This window comes from Drosophila mojavensis, unplaced genomic scaffold, assembly GCF_018153725.1.
Source record: "Drosophila mojavensis isolate 15081-1352.22 unplaced genomic scaffold, ASM1815372v1 contig_36, whole genome shotgun sequence".
In the NCBI taxonomy this organism is placed as follows: Eukaryota; Metazoa; Arthropoda; class Insecta; order Diptera; family Drosophilidae; genus Drosophila; species Drosophila mojavensis.
This window is the reverse complement of record NW_025318858.1, coordinates 13,740,672-13,760,678: the sequence shown is the minus strand read 5'-3', so window position 1 is coordinate 13,760,678 and position 20,007 is coordinate 13,740,672. Positions and strand designations below refer to the sequence as shown.

Sequence of the window (20,007 nt, the reverse complement as noted above, 5' to 3'; positions counted from 1 at the left end):
TTAATTAAGCAGTATTACGATTATTGTAACATTGTCATTTTGTTTGATACCCTTTTAAAATAGTTTTAAATTAAATAAAACATTATAGCATAAATGATATATTCTCAAACAAACTAGCCTGCCAGAGTGCTAAAAATATACAAAATATTGAAACTAGATGGCAACATTTACATTTTTACCTAAGTGGCAACCAAAAAAGAAACGAGCTGCCTTTTTTCGCACATAAAAATCAATCGGAAATAAATAAAACTTGCTACAATTGCAACAATTAAATAGATATATATGCAAAAGCTAAACAGCAACAAAAGTTGTTGTTGCTGCTGCTGCGCTGTCGCCGTGCGAACGATCCTTGTTGGCTACGGGGTACGTGTTTGTGCTAGGGAGGAAGGGAGTTTTTTTGCTCTTTTTGCATAAAAGCCGTCGCTCTATGCTTGTGAAAAGGCGTTTTACCAATCATTAAACGACCAAGTGCAGCAGCTGTTAACCCGCGACTCTTAATTTTTGTGTTTGCTATAAATAGTGTTCAATGCATGTGAGAAATATTAATTTAAATTACAAAAATTATAATATAAAAAAGAAAAAGCTGTACATATGTGTGCGTGCTGGCATGCGTGTATGTATATACACACATAAGCGGTGTGTGTATGTGTATGGGTGTGCGTGTGTCCGTAGCGTACGTGAGTGTACGTGTGTTGCTGTAAAAAAAACTTGTTATCAATGCGGCGCCTATGATAAAAACCTTATTAGACATGTCCAATTGGAATGTCTTTAAACCAATACACGGGCGTAAACGACTTTGGAAGGGGACGGAAAACTGAGCATAAACAAAAATTAAAGCTTCAGAGGCGTGGGCAAAAAGCGTAGGCTATTTAACCGTTTTAATTGGCTAGCCAACGATTTAAGGCAAACCATATATTAACAGTTATTTTTTATTTTAAATTAAATTTCTTTCATTTTTATATGGGTTTTTCGAAATCGTTAATTTTTAGTAATAGGAAAATTGTGTTATACCGGCTTAAACCGGTTAAATGTTTAGACGTATTTTTAAAAGAGAGCTTTAATATATTGATGTTCTAAATTTGATGTGTGCATATTTATATAGATGTTGCATTTACTCTTAGCTTGCGTGCGTAAGCAGAGTTATAAATAAAATATTCTACATTAAAAATATACATAGATGTATATATATATATACATACAATTATATGAAAAAAAATTCTTCAGAATAAATAATATAAAAGTATAAAATTGATTGATTAGTGTCAATGTAATCAAATACGAGATCTTTAAACAAACAAGATTAGACTCATATCTCTAGGGCTGTTTAATCAATCTTAGTTTATTCTATACATAGTCTCTTCAATAAAAATCAGTTTTTAGATTTTAAATATTTCAAAAGATTAAATTAGTTTCTACGAGGGCTGCCTAAATAATTTTTTATTTAAAATACAAATATACAAATTTTTAAGACCACCCTCGCATATAAAACTGCTGAAGTCATTCGTCTCTTAACTCTCATTCAACTCCATATGAAGAAAGTGATTTCTATAATTAAAACTAATTTATTTTCCAGTCTTACATGCGTGCCCGTGCTCTGGTGGCCAACTAAATAATGTGGAACATGATGTGCGACGTAATGCCCACAATATCGGAAGACAGCATATCGCAGCGCTCCTCGCAGTTCAGCGGCGAAGATGCGAACTTTGAGCAGCTGATGGTGTCCATGCTCGATGAGCGGGACAAGCTAATGGATAGTTTGCGCGAGGCGCAGGAGCGTTTGGGCGAAACGGAGGTGAAGCTGCACGAAGTGGAAAAGGAGCGGGACAGTTTACAGCGTCAAATCAATGCCAATCTGCCGCAGGTAAGTGAAAAAATATTTAATCTCAATTAAGATAATTTAATTTTATGGCTTTCGGTTTTCCAGGAGTTCGCTACGCTCACCAAGGAGCTGACGCAAGCGCGCGAAACTCTGCTGGAACGTGATGAAGAAATCGGAGAGCTCAAAGCAGAGCGCAACAATACGCGGGTACGCTGCACATGGCATGAGCTATATATGGTAGAAATCCAACTAAATCTGTATATATTGTTATAGCTGCTGCTGGAACATTTGGAGTGCTTGGTGTCGCGTCATGAGCGATCGCTGCGCATGACCGTCGTGAAGCGACAGGCGGCCGCGCAGAGCGGCGTCTCCAGCGAAGTAGAGGTGCTCAAAGCGCTCAAATCTCTGTTCGAGCATCACAAGGCTCTGGACGAGAAAGTGCGCGAACGTCTGCGTCTGTCCATCGAGAAGAACAATGCGCTGGAGGAAGAGCTGAATACAACCAAAGAGGAGCTAAACCAATATAAAACTGGCGCGTTGCAAAGCGGTGGCGGTATTAACTCTGGAAACGCAGCAACCGGAGAAAATGGCATCAAAGAGAAGGTGTGTGTTCGCGCGCGTGTGTGTGTGTGATATTTGTTTATTCAATCAAGCGTGTATTTTACATTCTATACCTTTTGTTGTTGCAGCTGGCTGGCGGCAACGGCGGCGGGGTCAATGGCGATGCGAGCGAAATAAACGAATATGCGGCCAAAACACACGAGCTACAAACGATCATCGAGAAGCAGGTGAGCAGGCTGCGGCAGGGGTAACAACATAACATCATTGCCAACAACTCGAGCTACGCTGTTATACAAGCGATGACTCAGAGCGAGATGTGTCCATGTGTTGATAAAGCAAACAACTATTTCGAATGACGATAAACCTTATTTTAAGTGCTTTGAATTTGCTGCTTAACATAATTGAGGTTTTTCATTGTTGTTGCAATATAATGCGATTGACTGTTGTTTGATTATCAACATTGATCTTAGCTTACGTAAATAATTAAATCATCAAGGCCGTACATGAGATAAGGAACTTATGCGAAATGAACACAAATTCGAATAGTATTTGCTAATTATAAAATTAAAATTTTAATATAATTAGCAGCTCAGCATGAGAATAATATAATTCCAATTCACATAGATATATTCGATAATGATATTAATATACCTTTAAGAACTAGATTTAACCTTAACTTTCTCTCATTATTCATAGACCTCTGAATTGTCGCAATGGCAGCGTCGCGTCTCCGATCTGAACAATAAGATTAATGAGCTGGAAGAGAATCTGTCGCGTGTGCAAAAGGAGCATTGCAAGGCGCAGGATCAATGCTCGAAGCTCCAGCGAGATTTGCGCGAAAATGTGGCACAAAAGGAAGATCAGGTAAAGTGTAGCAAAATTGATTAGAAATACCAGAAATATATCACATATGCAACACTTTCAGGAGGAGCGCATAGCTACACTGGAGAAACGTTATCTCAATGCTCAACGGGAGTCCACCTCGCTGCACGATCTGAACGAGAAACTGGAGCAGGAACTGCGGCACAAGGAGGCACAGCTAAAGGTGCGTATAAATATAAATAGACAGAAATCTATATATACATGGAATTGGTTATGGTTTCGAGGCATGGGCGAATTTCATTAATTAATCAAAACACTGCACTGCAAAGCAATCTACCCTACCTATCTATATATGTGTATTTATAATGTCTTATTTCCGCTATTAATTATTATGTATCTCAGCAATTTTGGACAGCGTTATGAAGTGAGGAAATAATTAAGCTTATGACATCATTCTACAGTGTCAATATAATCATGAGTTTTGCATTATTATTTTGTAAACTTTTTTAAAGAATTTTGAAATAGTTAAAAGCTGTTAGAATGACTAGCCTTACATATCTGGCTGTTTTCTGTTAATTACTTCTGTTAATAACACGATGAGAATTTACTATTACAGCAATATGTTAATAGCAGAGTAGCAACTGTTGATAATAGAAGCGAAAGTTTTTTTTTGTTTAAGTTTTCTTTTGTTTAAGTTTTTCCTTTGAAGAAGTTTTCCTAAAAAATGCATCACATATTCATGCAAGCAAAAACTTCTGAAGCCAGTGTCTTGTTTTCGCCCATGCCTGCTTAAACGCTACAAAACTGTGACTAATACTTAATAATATGATGTACCCTCTCCATATTGCATTTAAACAAAAAACAAAAACCAAAAAAAAAAACCATACTAATTAAACTACACCCAACCCCACAAAATATCGAAAACAAAAACATACAAAATCATCCATGGACAGCTGCACGAAGAGAAAATCAGCGCCATCGAAGAGAAACTCGAACTCTCAGAGCAAAAGCTAGCCCAACATGCCAAACTGCAGCCGGATATGGAGGAGCAGCTAAAGGCGCGCATGGAGGCATTGACAAAGGTAGGAAATAAGGTATGCACTCGAACTAATATGCGCGCCGACAGGTTCCATAAGTATAATCTCAATTATCAACAATTATACAACTAAATTTTGTATTCTTTTTTTATAGTATATCTATTCTTAATTTTTATGTATCGTAATTTGAGTCTATATATATATATTTTCGAATAGATTTTCTATTTCCAAAAATCCACTAACTAACAACAACAAGAACAATATCCAAGAATATATACAACTCTTTCTCTATTATTCTGCCCTGCACAAGAACTCAGCGCACCGACTACTGATACCCTTCACAAAAACAAGAACAAAAGAAAACTCCTCACATTTAGCTTTCATTACTAATACAAACACTAATTTGTTGTCCTTATGACGAGAGATACCCCTTGAATTTGCATTATTAAACGTGTTTGGCTGAACGCTTTGCAGGCTCAAGAACGTCATGGCTCGGCGGAGGATCGCATACGGGGCTTGGAAGCGAATTTGGATGAGAAGAACGCCGAGGTGGTAAGACTGAATCAGCGTCTCAAAATGAATGAAGAGCACAATTTGCGGTTGTCGTCGACGGTGGACAAGCTCCTGTCCGAGTCCAATGAGCGACTGGAGGTGCATCTGAAGGAGCGCATGCGTGCGCTGGATGAGAAGAATGCGCTAACGCAGGAGCTAGAGAAGGCGCGCAAGGTGGCCGAGGAGCTGCACCATGAGAAGAGCGAAATCATGAAGGAGCTGTCCAAGACGCGTCTCGAAATCGAGAATTTCAAACGTCAACTGCTCCAACAGGAGATCGCCTACAATATTCAGCAGACGGAGGCACTGACTCGCAGCCTCTCGCCCAGCAGTGTGGTGGATGGTGGGGGTAACGCCTTCACACGCAGCACATCCCATGCCAGCTTCGAGACGCATTCGCTGCGGCGGTCGAGTAAATCGCGCCTGTCCGAGGAGAATGCTCTTGCCCGATCGATGGCCGAGCAGGAGTGGGAGAAGCTGCAAATGCAGCAGGTGGCTCATGCCCAGCAGCAGGCGTACGAGCTGGCGGCCAGTGTGGGCGATTGCGATGACAGCGATGCGATGTATGCCGCAGCCACGGATATGATGTCGCCCTCCGGCCATACAGATGCCCAAACGCTGGCCATGATGCTGCAAGAGCAGCTGGATGCCATCAATAATGAGATTCGACTCATCCAGGAGGAGAAACAATCGACAGAGGCGCGCGCCGAAGAGCTGGAGTCGCGCGTCGGCAGTTTGGAGCATGTGAATCTATTGGCACGCGGCCGTTCCATGGACAGACAAAGTCCGCCCATGAGCGGACGCAGTACGCCCAATAGTCCACAGCGCGATTTCATGCAGAAATACCATACGGTAAGAGTTTAGCCTAAGTAAGGGATTAAGGGAGTCTCATCCTAATTTTTTACCTTCCAGCTTAACTTGCCAGTGCTGTCCAGCGATGCATCGCGGGAGGAGCTGCACGGCGGCATGTCCACCACCGGTGATTCGAGTTCAGGCGGCGCTGCCTCTCCATTGACGGCACGTTCGATGCGCTTGGAGCGCGTCGCCCAGGCGCTCGCCCATAGCCAGGAGGAGCTGCGTCGCCGCACAATGGTGCCCGCTGCCTCGCCGCATGTGAATGCTCACATGACGTTGTCCTCGCACGGCTATGGGCTGTCGCCGCTCAGCTCGCGCTATGGCAGCCAAGAGTCACTGCGTCACTATAATACAATGGGTTCCATGTCCATGCTGCAGACGCCGACGTCGGGCGTGTCGAGGGAAGCAGCTGCCGCCGCTGCTGTGCAAAAGAAGAAGGGCATTAAGTCTTCGCTGGGTCGTTTCTTTAGCAAAAAGGAGAAGGTGAAGGGCGTCAAGGATACGCTGCCAGATGGTTCACCCAGCATGATGTCTATAGGCAATCTGTCGATGGGCTTGAGCGAGGTGGATTCCAACTACGATGTCATGAGCATGACGGGCGGCATGATGCCGCGTATAGCCAGCGCGCCAGGCTCGAAGATCAGCAGCGTCGACTATGGCAGGCAAAAGAAGTGAGTGCCGAAAGTGATTCAGGAATATGGATGATTCCTTACTAACTAATATGTCTTGCAGAGATCACGATTACCGCAACGATCTACTGGGCGAGGCCATGAAAGCGGGCACGCCATTCGCCCTGTGGAACGGACCAACCATTGTCGCCTGGCTGGAGCTGTGGGTGGGCATGCCCGCCTGGTATGTGGCTGCCTGTCGCGCCAATGTCAAATCGGGTGCTATTATGAGCGCACTTAGCGACACGGAGATACAGCGGGAAATAGGTGAGGGCATTAAATATGAAGTTAATTCACCTAAAACTAAATTAAATCAAATCCAAATCTTTCACTTTGTAGGTATTAGTAATCCCTTACACAGGCTCAAACTACGTTTGGCCATACAGGAAATGGTTTCACTAACTTCACCCTCAGCTCCGCAAACATCACGCACTACACTGGCGTTTGGTAAGCACTTATCCATATAGACTTATGGTAGATATCTAAACACCGCTTCATTTTTGTTTAGGGGACATGAATCACGAGTGGATTGGCAACTACTGGCTGCCCGGGCTGGGGTTGCCTCAATATCGCACAACCTTTATGGAGTGTCTAGTCGATGCACGCATGCTGGATCATTTGACCAAGAAAGATTTGCGTGGCCAGTTAAAAATGGTTGATAGCTTTCATCGCACCAGCCTGCAGTATGGCATCTCAATGCTCAAGCGCTTGAACTATGATCGCACCGAGCTGGAGCACAGGCGCAAGATGAGCGAGAATGGCCTGTGCGATGTGCTCGTGTGGAGCAATGAGCGTGTCATACGATGGGTGAGCAGCATAGGGTTGAAGGTGGGTATTGAAATCAAAGACTCTTACTTTGGCCTATATACAACTGAGTCGCTTGATTATTATCATGCTAGGAATATGCCAATAACTTGCTCGAATCGGGCGTCCATGGTGGTCTGATGGCGCTGGATGAGGGCTTCGATGCCAATGCCATGGGCCTAGCTTTGCAAATACCCACGCAAAATGCACAGGTGAATATTACAATATATATATGTATATAACTTTGTTGTATTATTTTCTAATATAAATCATTTATATTTAGGCACGCCAAATACTCGATACAGAGTTCCGAAACTTGCTACAAATTGCCACAGATCGCAGGCCGGATAGCGAACAGCGTAGCGCATCCTGATGCAGTTATAGTCCGCCTACAACACCGGTGGATGAGTAAATCAAGTCTAAAATGAAATGCAACAAGCCAAGGGCAGCGCAACAGCCAAGCACAGCGCCAATATTTCCTAAAATGTATGGGAAGAAAAGGGAAAACCGAAAAACAACTAAGCCACAAAATTCTAACAAGAAAGACGCAACGCAAGAGACTCCCAGGCTCAGAATAAATATTGACTGGGCCCCCCACACAACAACAACAATACGCAGCATGATGCACGTCTAATCTATTTATATATACAAACATATATATATAAATTCACAGCCACACATATACAACCGGACACACATAGTCATATAATCCATTACAAGACAATGTATACAAGACATAGCACATACTCTATATAGGAAATACGTACTACGTACATAAGAAGCGTGTATGTAGACTAATTAGCACGGGCGCCCTGCTAGCTGTAGGCATGTACAAGTTTTAGAAGCTAATCATTTATGAATTAATTATATATTTAGATATGTATATATGCATATGTATATATATGTAGATATATATAAATATTTTCTTTAATTTTTTAACAATGTGACATATATGATTTACATATTTTTAGTATAATTGGGCTTGCAATAGACTAACAGTATTTTGTTTTAGCTGCAGAATAAAAAAAAAAAATATATATATATATATATATATATATTATATATTTACAGAGATGCGTGCTTCGAACCAAATTAGTAACCAAACTTGATTGTTATATAATATTTTAATGACATTATGTACAGTTTATTTTATTTTTTTTGTTTAACTCAATTTTGTTTTTTATTTTATTTTTTTTAATACTTTTACATAATAACGCTATACATATGACATTATGGCATGCTTTAAGTTTACTTTATATATAACTTTTATGGAAAGGCAAGGCGCTCCGATTGAGTTTAATTCAACTGAAGAGAACAACATGCACAACAATCAGGCATATATAGTAAACAGCTGCATATATATATACTATATATAAAAAATTTATATGTGTATACAAAAAAAAAAAAAAAACAAGTACGGCTAGTTTAATATACAACACACATATAAAGCTCACTTATACATATATATATTTATATTTATATAAATGTATAATTAACATTATCAAGCATACGTGTAACTAACAAAGAAAGTATTATAGAGCAAAGTGAAGAAGGTGAAGAAGATTGAAGTAAAAAGTCGCAAGCGCCCACATTTATTAACTATTTACATATGGAAAACCGAAAAATCGAAATAGTTAAAAAAGCTTTAAAGGCAAGGAACCCCTATAAGTCTACACCTAGTACTTAGCCTTTGTATTAATGAATAAAAACTAATATACGAAATACAAATTAGGCATGCTACAAATTAATATTAATAAATAATTTGCAACAATTGTAATTGGCAAAACTCGAAGCTCGAATTGCAATCCCAATGTCTTGGCATAAATTTATAAATATGACATATATATTCACAAAGCATATCCATTGTTTTTCAAAACAAAACTTTCCCACTCCTTAATTTTATGTTGTTAATTTAGTTTATACAAAGACGAAGGCAACTAAATAAATGAAATTATGTTATTTAGTGACTTTGTTTATTCATACTAACATTTACACAAACACACACATATATACACATACACACACTATGATAATATTTGTAAAGTTCTTATGTACTTATAGACATACATCGGATATGTTGAAAGCACACAAACTGCCTGTTTTGCTAACATATTATTAGTTTAATGAATAAGTTTTTATTAATTTGAACAACAACCAAAACTGCAACTAACGCTTTGTCTCTAAGTATATAAAACAATAGCAAACTATAACTTCATTTTCTTCAACTGTATTAGCAAAATTAAACAAAAGAAAAAAAAACACATGTTCGTAAAATAAAAACTGCTAAGACAATACACTAACGTCAACAGGATACATTTGACTATATGAAATGAATAATTCAAAGCAGGATAAATAATATTTAAAGAAAATATATCCAATTCTAGCATTATCTGCTCCTTAAGTAAATAGTCTCTTTAGTAACAAAATGAAATCGATTAGTGTTAGTTTTTAATAATTTCCACAATTTAATTTTTATGCTCAGCATTTAAGGAGCAAGTTAATTGAACTTAATAATTGGAAAGCTCATTTCGTTTTTAGTCAGTTAAATGATTTCTGTTGATGTTTAGCGTATTTAATAATGTACGTAAATGTGACATTAAAAAAAAACACACAAATAAAGAGAAGAAACTAATCTAAATTTATAAAAATACTAACTAAAAAATTAAGTTAATTTGAACAAAAATATGGGTTTAATTGTTAACTTTTGTTAAAAATACTTTTTAAAAATGAAAAGAAAGAAATACATCTTACTAAAGTAAAACTAAATACAATATATACAATCTATTATTATACAAGGAAACATAAAACAAAAACACATACATATGTACATACATTTATATAATATTGTGAAAAGAAAACTAACAATTTAGTAAAGGCAAAAATTCCGTTCAGGAGTTTTTTATATGTACCATATATATAAATTAAAATTTATTACAAAAAAAAAGAAAGTGTTTGAAACTATATTGACAGGGCCCCTCAAGAGCTTAGTTTGTGCTATTCAAATTTGGCGCTCAAGTCAGTTTTATGTAAAGTAACAGTTTAGGAATGTAATGTTAACTAATAACGGTGCTGAGTGGTGCAATGACTATATTCCAGGCTTCTAAGTACTAAAGTATAGTTTATTGATTAAACAATTATAATGCTTGCGAAACCTGTCACAATCGCAGTATTATGTTTTATCATGCACATATAATAAATATATGTGATTAACTATATGGATAACATGAGTCAATAACTCAGTTCACCTGGTGAACTGTTCCATTGGAACTTGTTCTGATTGTCGTTCGATAATTCTTGACTGTGAACAACAAAAGAAATAAAGAATAATTCACTCGACGCAAAATTTGTTTACGCTTTAGTGTCCAATCAGACAACTGAAACAGTTGATAATTAACCATTCCGCTGCAATGGATGCCACATCAAGCTCAGCCGACAAGTTGGCATCGAAAACGGCCAGCAGCAACTCGCTGGACAGCAGCTCAAAGTCAAGTTCGCTGGGCTCCAAGCACGGCGCTGAAAACGGCCAACAAAGAGATACGCCTTTTGTCTACTTGGACGGCGAAGAGGATCAGGATCAAAAAAACGATGTCACCTATGTGTGCCCATATCGCGGTCCGGTCTTCGGTGCCCTAACCATCACCAATTATCGCCTATACTTTCGTTCGCTGCCATTGCGCGATCAGGAGCCCCCAGTCGTTGTGGACGTGCCGTTGGGCGTGATTGCGCGTGTGGAAAAAATCGGTGGTGCCACGTCACGAGGCGAGAATAGCTATGGCATTGAGATCTTCTGCAAAGATATGCGCAATTTACGCTTCGCACACAAGCAGCAGAATCATTCGCGTCGCACAGTGTTCGAGAAGCTGCAGGCCAATGCATTTCCGCTCTCCTACAGCGGCAAACTCTTTGCGTTTGCTCATGCCGCTGCAGCTGCTCAGCCGTCGACGGCAAATGCAGCTGTGAGCGCCGGCTGGGATGGCTGGGCGGTGTACGAGCCGTTGGCCGAGCTGCGTCGCCTGGGCGTGCCCAACGATATGTGGCGTGTCACAAAGATCAACGAGTTCTACGGCATTTGCGACAGCTATCCGGCTGTGTGGGCCGTGCCAAAGGCAGCTTCTGATGATTTTCTGCGTCGCGTTGCACAATTTCGTTCGCGTTGCCGTTTGCCCGTTCTATCATGGATGAATCCTCGCACACAGGCAACCATAACACGTTGCTCCCAACCTCTGGTCGGTGTCAGTGGCAAACGGAATGCCGATGATGAGACTTATCTGAGCTACATTATGGAAGCGAATGCGCAGTCCGATAAATTGACCATTATGGATGCTCGGCCCAGTGCAAATGCCATTGCCAACAAGGCAAAGGGCGGCGGCTACGAATCGGAGGATGCCTATAAAAATGTGGAAATCAATTTCCTCGATATACACAACATTCACGTGATGCGCGAGAGCCTGCGCAAAGTGAAGGAGGCGTGCTACCCAACCACCGATGACTCCAAATGGCAGACGGCCATCGATAGCACATTGTGGCTGAAGCACGTCCGCTGCGTTCTGGCCGGAGCCGTGCGCATCGTCGACAAGGTGGAGACGATGAGCACATCCGTGGTGGTACACTGCTCCGATGGCTGGGATCGCACAGCACAGCTGACGGCATTGTCGATGCTGTTGCTGGATCCGCATTATCGCACCGTGCGCGGCTTCGAAGTGCTTATCGAAAAGGAATGGCTGTCGTTCGGTCATAAATTCCAGCAACGCATCGGCCACGGCGATAACAAGCACTCGGATGCTGATCGCTCGCCGGTCTTTCTGCAGTTCATTGATAGCGTGTGGCAAGTGAGTCAACAGTTTACCAACGCATTCGAATTCAACGAGCATTTCCTCATCACAATTGTGGATCATCTGTATTCGTGCCGCTTTGGCACCTTCCTGTGCAACACCGAGGCGGAGCGTGTGGCAGAGGGTAAGCAGTTCGCTATATATCTATGCTATATATATGCCATAACTAATTACTATAATTAACTCCATTGCAGATCTGAAGCACAAGACCATTTCACTGTGGACACACATTAATTCCTCACTGGATCAGTATTTGAACCCTCTCTTCCCCTCGTTCACCCATGGCGCCGAGCTCGTGCTGCGTCCCATTGCCAGCGTGCGTGCCGTGCGCCTGTGGAGGGGTCTCTATTGCCGCTGGAATCCCGGCTTGTGCACGCCTCAGCATGGCTGCCAGCGCACACGTGAGCTGCTCTCGAAACAGGATCTGCTCTTCAAGCACGTGAATGAGCTGCGCCTGAAGCTCAACAATCGCAGCAACAATATGCAGACGACCACACGACTGGCCTCGCCCATGCATTAGACTACGAATTCATGTATTTCTCTAGCTAACTGCTCTAACTAACTAGTATTCCCATTTATTATATTAACGACTAATTGTACATGGCATTCATGTATTCACTAATTATGAATTATTTAATCCCAAAAATTATGTGCATAAGCGGAAAAACTAAAATAAATAAATATGTAAACATATGCTACAACTGATTATGATTATTGGAGCTATTACAAAGCTGATCAAACACAAATGATATATACAAATATTTAGAGTCTGTTTTCGGTTTTGATATCTTGCTTTACAAGTCTCCTACAATTGTTTTATAAACAACTGTGAGTCATTAAAATGTGTTTTGCTTTATATGCAAATGCACGTGTGTTTGATATAAAACCAATTTAAACTTTATCAAACAGTTTTATTACCCAGCATTTCCGCAATAGATTATGTTCGTATGGACGGCGTTTGCTATAACAAATATAATATATACGGTGGAGTTCCGATAACGAGGCTCACCTGCTCTTTACCTGAAGTTCAACCATCAAATTAAAATCACATTAGCAAGGCATGAATATAATTCTAATTCTTTCTCTTTCCTTTATCTCTGCTATCTGACCCATATTTGTTCAGTCAATTCCAACAAGTAGCACAGGGCGTATCATCCAGACAGGGTGCACCCGGTTTGCCACACCTTTACAATTACTCACACACACCGACACACATTAATTCATTGCCATGGCCATTGCTGGCCAACTGTTGCGCACTGAACAGAATTCATTCATGAAATTTGACCGGACTTTGGCGCCTGCGCATTGGCATTAACCAAACGAATATGTTCTGGCCGTTTGCGCCAAAAATGTTGAAATTCAATCACAGTTGCTTCAGTACGTTTTCGCACGCTCATTAATGCAGTCGCAGTCGGAGCACGGCGGAGCTCCAATCTCGAGCGATTGGCAACGCGACGGCAAAGTCCTGAGAGTGATTTCCTATTAACCAAACATGTTAGCGAAATAAAATGCATAAAATGCAGTTAGGGCCCAGTTGGCAAATCTTACTATTCTTAACGTGTCTCGTGCGCCTCTGCAATGGCAGTGAAATTCTTTTGCTCATTTCGTGTCCACGGCAGGCGGCAGAGCACTGTCGCACCTGGCGCGATAATCTGCGGCAGCAACAAATATCGGACAAGATCCCCAAGGATTACGATTACGCCATTAAGGTGCACATAATGCATGAACTATTCAATTACTGGACCCTGCTCGATGCGCTGCCCTATTTGAGAGGCAAGACACGTCTGCTAAACGCGAATACCGATTGGATTATCTGGTGTCAGCACAACACGCACGTCGCCTCGCTGCGTGGCCTGCTCGACCAACTGCATCAGCGGGATGCGCAAGAGGTGAACAGAAAAATTAACAAATATTACATTTTAAAATGTGCACAAAAAAGTGTTAAATAAGATTTTTTTTAATCTTAAAAATATTTATATGAAAAGTTACAAAAATATTTGTTGAAATATTTTTAAGAAAAACTTTTAGCTTTTTTTTCTATTATATGTTTATAAAGTTGTTTAACTAACAGCATAAAATTAAATCGTATAATTCTCATAATGCAAACTGCTTTGATATGTTAAGAGCCATAAAAAAAAATGAAGTTATAATATAATTTGCAGCTGTAAAAAATTATATGAACTTCAGAATTGGTAGATTTTGTCGGTATAAGTTAGAGATATCGCTACCAACGTAAACCTATAACAATTCCAAAATTGAATATACGTAATCCTCATTAATTATTTAAATAGGACTACATATCTATAAAACATATATCTATCAAATTTATATAAAAAATTCTATATTCAAAATTTTAATAGCATTATTAATTGCTAAAGATATTTAATCTGCACCGAAAATAATGATTCATTTTTAATTCAGAAACAATAAACTTATATAAACAATTCTGTGCTCAAGTAACTAATAACAATCACAGATAATTATATATGCTCTGTAACTAAAATAATAATTTATTATCATTAAACAAATAAATTCACATATGTATATTGACTTCGGCAGTTATTTTCAAGCTGGCAAGCTGAAAATTACTGAAAATTATGATTTAAAAAGCGTTGAATATTCACAATTTGCAAATTAGTTTAGATATTAAATGAAATATTATTCATTATATTAAAATTTGACAGCATCAACTGTTCTTCTTAATATCCTTCCCATTCCAGTTGGCTTATTACGGACACGCCTTGTACGACACTGAGGCGACGATTGTGCACCACTTTGCCAACTACAAGGATCCAACATGGTTTCCATATCCCATGCTAAGTGCCGGCGTTGTTTTTACAGGTGCTTTGCTGCGAAGGTGAGTTCAGATGAAGGAGGCAGCATCATGTTTGGCCATAACTCATAATGGAACATGCATTTGCAGGCTCGTCGAACTTGTTGCTCTAAATGCCCCAAATGCCACAAGGCACAGCGAATTTGCCATAGATGCGGCCCATGAGTTGGCCCGATTCATTTTCGATAATATAGCACCTGCCGGTGATGGCAGCGGCAGCAGCAGCAGCAGCGGCAATGGAAGTAACAACGTCGATAGCAACATCAGCATCAGTAAAGACGACAACGACTTTGTCGACATGTTGCAGCGCAAAATAATTTTGAAAAGTGCTGACTACATTTGTCCCTGGGCGAGAGTGTCGGCAGCCTGGTCCTTGGCGTCCTTAGAGACGACAGCAGCAGCAACAGCAAAGGAGTCAACGCCTGTGTCCTGTGTCTTGCATGCCAAGCCGGAAATGGCCGCTGGGAGTGCTGTGCATTGTGTGAGTTGAATTACGGTTTATATTCAAGTAACAGGAGGCATTTAAGATTGAACCTATGGTCGTATGCATTGCCTCTGCTGTGAAACAGTCAGCTAACTGTGAAGGTCAGCAGAACTACCCGCAAATGTGATTAAAGGCCAAGATAAGTCATGTCCTAATAGCACAATAGGTTTTCATAGAAGCATGCACACATACACACATACATGCTTATAGTGCATGCATGCTGCCAAAAAACAAAAAAACAAAAAAAAAACTGCATTGCTGCAAAGCTCCCTCTTTCTCTCTATATCTTTCGAATTTCCAGTAATAAATGTGTTGCCCTAATTTAAGCACATTTTTTTAGCATATATGCAAATTAATGTGCGAAAAGTTCACGCAGTCAATTTTTGTATTAAATCAACACACACTATCCATCTTTAATTTTTGTATATTATGATGTTATTTGCTGTATTCACGGCAGCAGCGTCCGATCTGTACGATAGGCACGCACAGACTGAATGATCTTCTTATGCTTCCGCCTACACTGACTCAACATTTGCAATAATACACGAATGCTCTTTTCTCTCCTTAATCAGAGCGTAACATGCTAAAGAATATTCACTGTTAAGCTTACACCTCCGTCAGTTTTACATATCTACAAATACACTCACACTTATACTGCAGAGCTCGCGCTCTCAAAAAAAAAGAGAGCCTGCCCTATGCACATTTACATACTTAAGTAGGGCAACTCGAGCGCTTTAACCTTTCGCAATGTAGACGCTGGTAATCAAACTCATTTTATTGAGCGTTGCTTTCGTTAGACATAGACTACTGCGGCTGTAGTTGCGCACTCAGCTGCATATGCGTCTCTTAAGCAAAAAAGATCCTTACAGTGCTTGCAAGAACACACTAATACAAAGACAACTATGACGCTTAATCCTCCCTCTTTGAACGCGTTTACAATAAAAGTACCTTATTGGTGGAACGTCTTTAAGCTTCTCGCACACTCACCAATACACTCATACAAACACAATGCATACGCTCGGTTGCTCACTAGCGCTCAGCATTAGACACCACGTACATACACATATAAAGAGATCACCGTTAGGGCATGCATGCAGTACTGTTTGCATGTTCTCTCGCCCTTTACCACTCTCAGTCAGCGCAATCACTGTCATGCAATATATAAATGAAGAGCATAGGACACAATAGTAGACAAATTGAATATCTAAGATTCTACGACCTTTAACAATGCTGAAGTCTTTTGACAGGGAACTCATTTTCTATCTCTCTCTTAAGGATGTAATTTTCTCTTAAGAATGCACTTTTGATAGCACTTTTGAAAGCCTGTTGCACTTTTAAATTAAAAAAAAAAAAAGAAACGTTCTAAAAGTCCAAACAGCAAAGCTCTGATTTCAATCAATACATTTTCATATTTTTGATAAACAAATTAAAATGCATGCAAATCTTAAGCAAAATACATATCTGTAAATATAAATAATGTAGTTATTAAATAATTTGTCAATTTTATTTCATTTGATTCATACGAAATGAATTTCTCAATTTAAAGAAATATTACACATTCGCATCGTTGGCCCGGACTTGAAATTCATAATTGCTTTGAATAAATAACAATTTTGATTTCTATTAAATTATTTGAATTATTAAACGTATTAAAAATGATAAATACCAGATACTAAAACCATTGCCTGATGCTGGCTTAGTTGAATAATGCTTGGTAGTTAAATGAAGACAAACAGTGAGGAGTATGTGGGGTGGGCGGTGTGGTATGTTGATGTGGGAGGTTCGTTCATTGAGGCAATTAGCATCTGAAACCTATAACCATAAATTCTGTGACAACGGTCAAACACAAACACAAACAGAAACTCGAACTCAAAACTGATGCCCAAACCATTTTCACCCACAACAGGTGCACACAACTGGCGCACACATCTATTTTGCAATCAAGACCTGTGCAAAATTCCATAAGGAGCGTATACCAATCATCGAACGCACCTGGGCGCCCGATGCCATCCGGCGCAAATACTACAGCGATGTGGCAGGTAAAGCGACAACAACAACGAGAATGAGAACGATGAACGCAATTAAAGCAAATGACTGCCTGCTTCTGCACCAGCTCCTGCTGCTTGCTGCCCTCACAATTTGGGAGGCGTGGCAAATGGGCAAACACACGCATACTTGTTAACGATAACAAAAACTAAATGAAGCAGACAGAGACTCCAGGGCCGAGTGAATACCCTGTATTTAATAGTTAACAGATTTTGATGACATAGTCGGGAATGTCGTTTAAGGAAATACCCTGTAGTGCACAAATAGTAGAAAACAGATTAATATTCTCTTCTGTAATCAAGGTATTTTTGAGACCCTTAATATGCAAGGTTTAAAAAGGATTACATAATATATTTTCCAAATTCACTCTAAAGCTAAGTGGTTGGAGGTGCACAAAATGTTCAATGTATTCGATAGTATCTGTAACTATAAGAGTATTCATAGTATTTCAATCTGATCCGATAATATCGTTCAATTCTCATGAAACACTATCAAAGCTTTACCGTTCAGGGTTTTTAAATCTGAAATAAATATAAATGAATCTTCGAAATATAATAGTAATGAAAATTATTCAATTATTTAATATTTAATATACAAAACAAATTATTTTTTGTCAAATCATTGAATAGTATAAACAGATAGATCAACTCTACAATTGATTTAAGTTACGAGTGCTATTCCTTGTTACTTCCACTCCCACCAAGTCATTATACCCCATGCATTTTCTATGCACACAGGGTATTAGCAGAGGGAAAACTAAACAGACAGAAGCAAGCACACACACATAAACACAAACACAAATGCATCTGCGAGCCAAACAGTTCGGTAACAGCAGTTTGCAGTAGCAGCAGCAGAGCAGCAGCTGCCATATTGAATATTCATTGATTTGTCTTTATGATCTTTCACCTTTATGCTACGACACTGCACAACTGGACTCCACTGGCAACCGCAACAGATGATGGTATACCTACGACCAACACTGGCCTACCCAATGTACTGACTGGACATTGTGCCAAAACATTGGCAATTTTGCAATTATCCCTCAAGGATATCAACGAGCTAACGGATATACGCTGGCTGATGCTTGTCGACGATGATACGCTGCTAAGGTATGTCTGTGTGTGTGTGCATGAGAGAGAGCGGAAGAGGGAGAGAGTGAGTCTTCAGCTGTGTGCATTTAAGAGAGCTTGCTTTTGCAAGAGTGTATGTATGTGAGTGAGCCTACATACATATGTGTACGCCATGATTTTTTTGCGGCTTACACGCCTCAAAGCACATTCAATTAAAATTATCATTGCTTGCCCCGGTTTGTGATTTTTTTTTTTTTATAATTCATTTATATTTTTATTGATATCTATATACTATTTTTACACGCAGCGTGCCTGATGTGTCCTGGACAGGCTTCAATTATTATTTTGCTCTTCTTTTGAAAAGATCTCTTTGCCATTAAGCTTTAAGCTAGCATAACACCGCACGTTAGGTTAGCGCTTGCACTAATACACTAAAACAACCAAAACTTTTCGCTCAGTCTCTCTCAATGCAAATGCGCACAGTTGAAATTATACTATTGGTTTCAAGCCTTCGTTAAGCTTTCGTTAAAACATCGTTACACACTAACACTAATAAGAGCATCTATATATAGTATTATGCTCACATTCTCAGCCACATGCACATTTACTAATAAAGGGATCAAAAGCAATATGGTGCAAGTAGCAAATCTCTCTCTCTCTCTCTCTCTCTCTCTCTCTCTCACTCACACTAATTAATGTTATACAGCATTAACAGTTGAAAAATTGTTTGACAATATTTGTACTCTTGCGACTTACTCTACATTGGAATTTTGCTCTTTTACTTGCGCACCTCTCTTAATAAATGATCATTGCTTTCTCTTCAACAAATTCTTTTTATGCTTATCTAAAATATTTCGCACGCAGCGTACCACGGCTAAGCAAGCTGCTTGGCTGCTACAATCACACCAATCATATTTATCTTGGGGAACGCTATGGCTATCGACTATATGCCCCGGATGGCTTCAATTACCACACAGGTGGCGCTGGCATAGTGCTTAGCGTGCCGCTGCTGCGACTTGTGGTGCAGCGGTGCAGTTGTCCGACAGCAAGTGCACCAGACGACATGATATTGGGCTACTGTCTGCAGGCATTGGGCGTGACGGCCACGCATGTGCCCGCTCTGCATCAGGCACGGCCGCAGGACTATGCGTCAGAGCTGCTGCAGCTCAATGCGCCCATCTCGTTCCACAAATACTGGCACACCACGCCGGAGCACACGTACAAGCGTTGGCTCGGAGGCGCTCTGGGCAACGCTAGTTCAGCTCATGCCACGGCCAAGGATCGACGTGCTGCGCCGCTGATACTGAACGGACTGCTGCAGCTGCCAAATCAGCTGCCAGCTGGCTTGGAAGGCCCCTCCAAGCACTTGGATCTCTAAAAAAAAAAAAATGCTCAGGTGAGTGGCATGGCACACAGTCAGACATTGAAGCGTAATTAAAGAGCCAACAACACGATTTTACCCGCTGACAGTGGCAGTTGGACAAATGGTGTCACCACAAAACCGTGGCCTGTCCCAAATTCAATCTACTCCAGCAGCCAGTGGAGGAGCTGCAGGCGTCAAGCTCCTGCCAAGCACACAAATTTTCTCATTTTCTACCCGCCGGAAAACTTTGCCAGCTTTACG

General features: G+C 40.2%; 3 protein-coding genes across 6 annotated transcripts; all 3 read left to right on the top strand.

The window, feature by feature from the left end:
* The first annotated feature begins 171 nt into the window (after positions 1-171).
* Positions 172-9,367, top strand: LOC6576741 (liprin-alpha-1). Of its 3 annotated transcripts, none has more exons than XM_032728370.2 (15): positions 172-363; positions 1,574-1,861; positions 1,925-2,026; positions 2,093-2,422; positions 2,509-2,607; positions 3,077-3,244; positions 3,306-3,425; positions 4,156-4,284; positions 4,714-5,643; positions 5,704-6,317; positions 6,379-6,581; positions 6,654-6,761; positions 6,823-7,142; positions 7,214-7,330; positions 7,402-9,367. In XM_032728370.2, exons 2-15 carry the CDS (start codon positions 1,613-1,615, stop codon positions 7,489-7,491), a joined length of 3,579 nt encoding a protein of 1,192 aa, XP_032584261.1. In that variant the 5' UTR covers positions 172-363; positions 1,574-1,612; the 3' UTR covers positions 7,492-9,367. The 3 variants fall into 3 exon arrangements, with proteins under 3 accessions (XP_032584261.1, XP_032584258.1, XP_032584259.1); XM_032728367.2 differs by having other exon boundaries at positions 4,156-4,296; XM_032728368.2 differs by lacking the exon at positions 172-363 and adding an exon at positions 434-532 and having other exon boundaries at positions 4,156-4,296.
* Positions 9,368-10,394: 1,027 nt separating this feature from the next.
* Positions 10,395-12,643, top strand: LOC6576740 (myotubularin-related protein 2). Its single transcript, XM_002002692.4, has 2 exons — positions 10,395-12,074; positions 12,145-12,643. Exons 1-2 carry the CDS (start codon positions 10,526-10,528, stop codon positions 12,468-12,470), a joined length of 1,875 nt encoding a protein of 624 aa, XP_002002728.1. The 5' UTR covers positions 10,395-10,525; the 3' UTR covers positions 12,471-12,643.
* Positions 12,644-13,313: 670 nt separating this feature from the next.
* On the top strand, positions 13,314-19,779 carry LOC6576739 (beta-1,3-glucosyltransferase). Of its 2 annotated transcripts, none has more exons than XM_044008797.1 (6): positions 13,314-13,839; positions 14,635-14,807; positions 14,874-15,264; positions 17,174-17,306; positions 18,269-18,422; positions 19,248-19,779. In XM_044008797.1, the coding sequence occupies exons 1-6, from the start codon at positions 13,459-13,461 to the stop codon at positions 19,759-19,761; spliced, it is 1,746 nt and encodes a 581-aa protein (XP_043864732.1). In that variant the 5' UTR covers positions 13,314-13,458; the 3' UTR covers positions 19,762-19,779. The 2 variants fall into 2 exon arrangements, with proteins under 2 accessions (XP_043864732.1, XP_015020823.1); XM_015165337.3 differs by having other exon boundaries at positions 13,315-13,839; positions 14,671-14,807.
* Positions 19,780-20,007: the final 228 nt, after the last annotated feature.

Coding starts and splice junctions, on each gene's coding strand:
- LOC6576741 (XM_032728367.2), top strand. CDS start 1,613: ATGTGGAACATGATGTGCGACGTAATGCCCACAATATCGGAAGACAGC. Junction 1,862..1,924: donor TCAATGCCAATCTGCCGCAG/GTAAGTGAAAAA, acceptor TCGGTTTTCCAG/GAGTTCGCTACGCTCACCAA. Junction 3,426..4,155: donor ACAAGGAGGCACAGCTAAAG/GTGCGTATAAAT, acceptor ATCCATGGACAG/CTGCACGAAGAGAAAATCAG.
- LOC6576740 (XM_002002692.4), top strand. CDS start 10,526: ATGGATGCCACATCAAGCTCAGCCGACAAGTTGGCATCGAAAACGGCC. Junction 12,075..12,144: donor GGCGGAGCGTGTGGCAGAGG/GTAAGCAGTTCG, acceptor ACTCCATTGCAG/ATCTGAAGCACAAGACCATT.
- LOC6576739 (XM_044008797.1), top strand. CDS start 13,459: ATGCATAAAATGCAGTTAGGGCCCAGTTGGCAAATCTTACTATTCTTA. Junction 15,265..17,173: donor CTGGGAGTGCTGTGCATTGT/GTGAGTTGAATT, acceptor CACCCACAACAG/GTGCACACAACTGGCGCACA. Junction 18,423..19,247: donor GACGATGATACGCTGCTAAG/GTATGTCTGTGT, acceptor TTTCGCACGCAG/CGTACCACGGCTAAGCAAGC.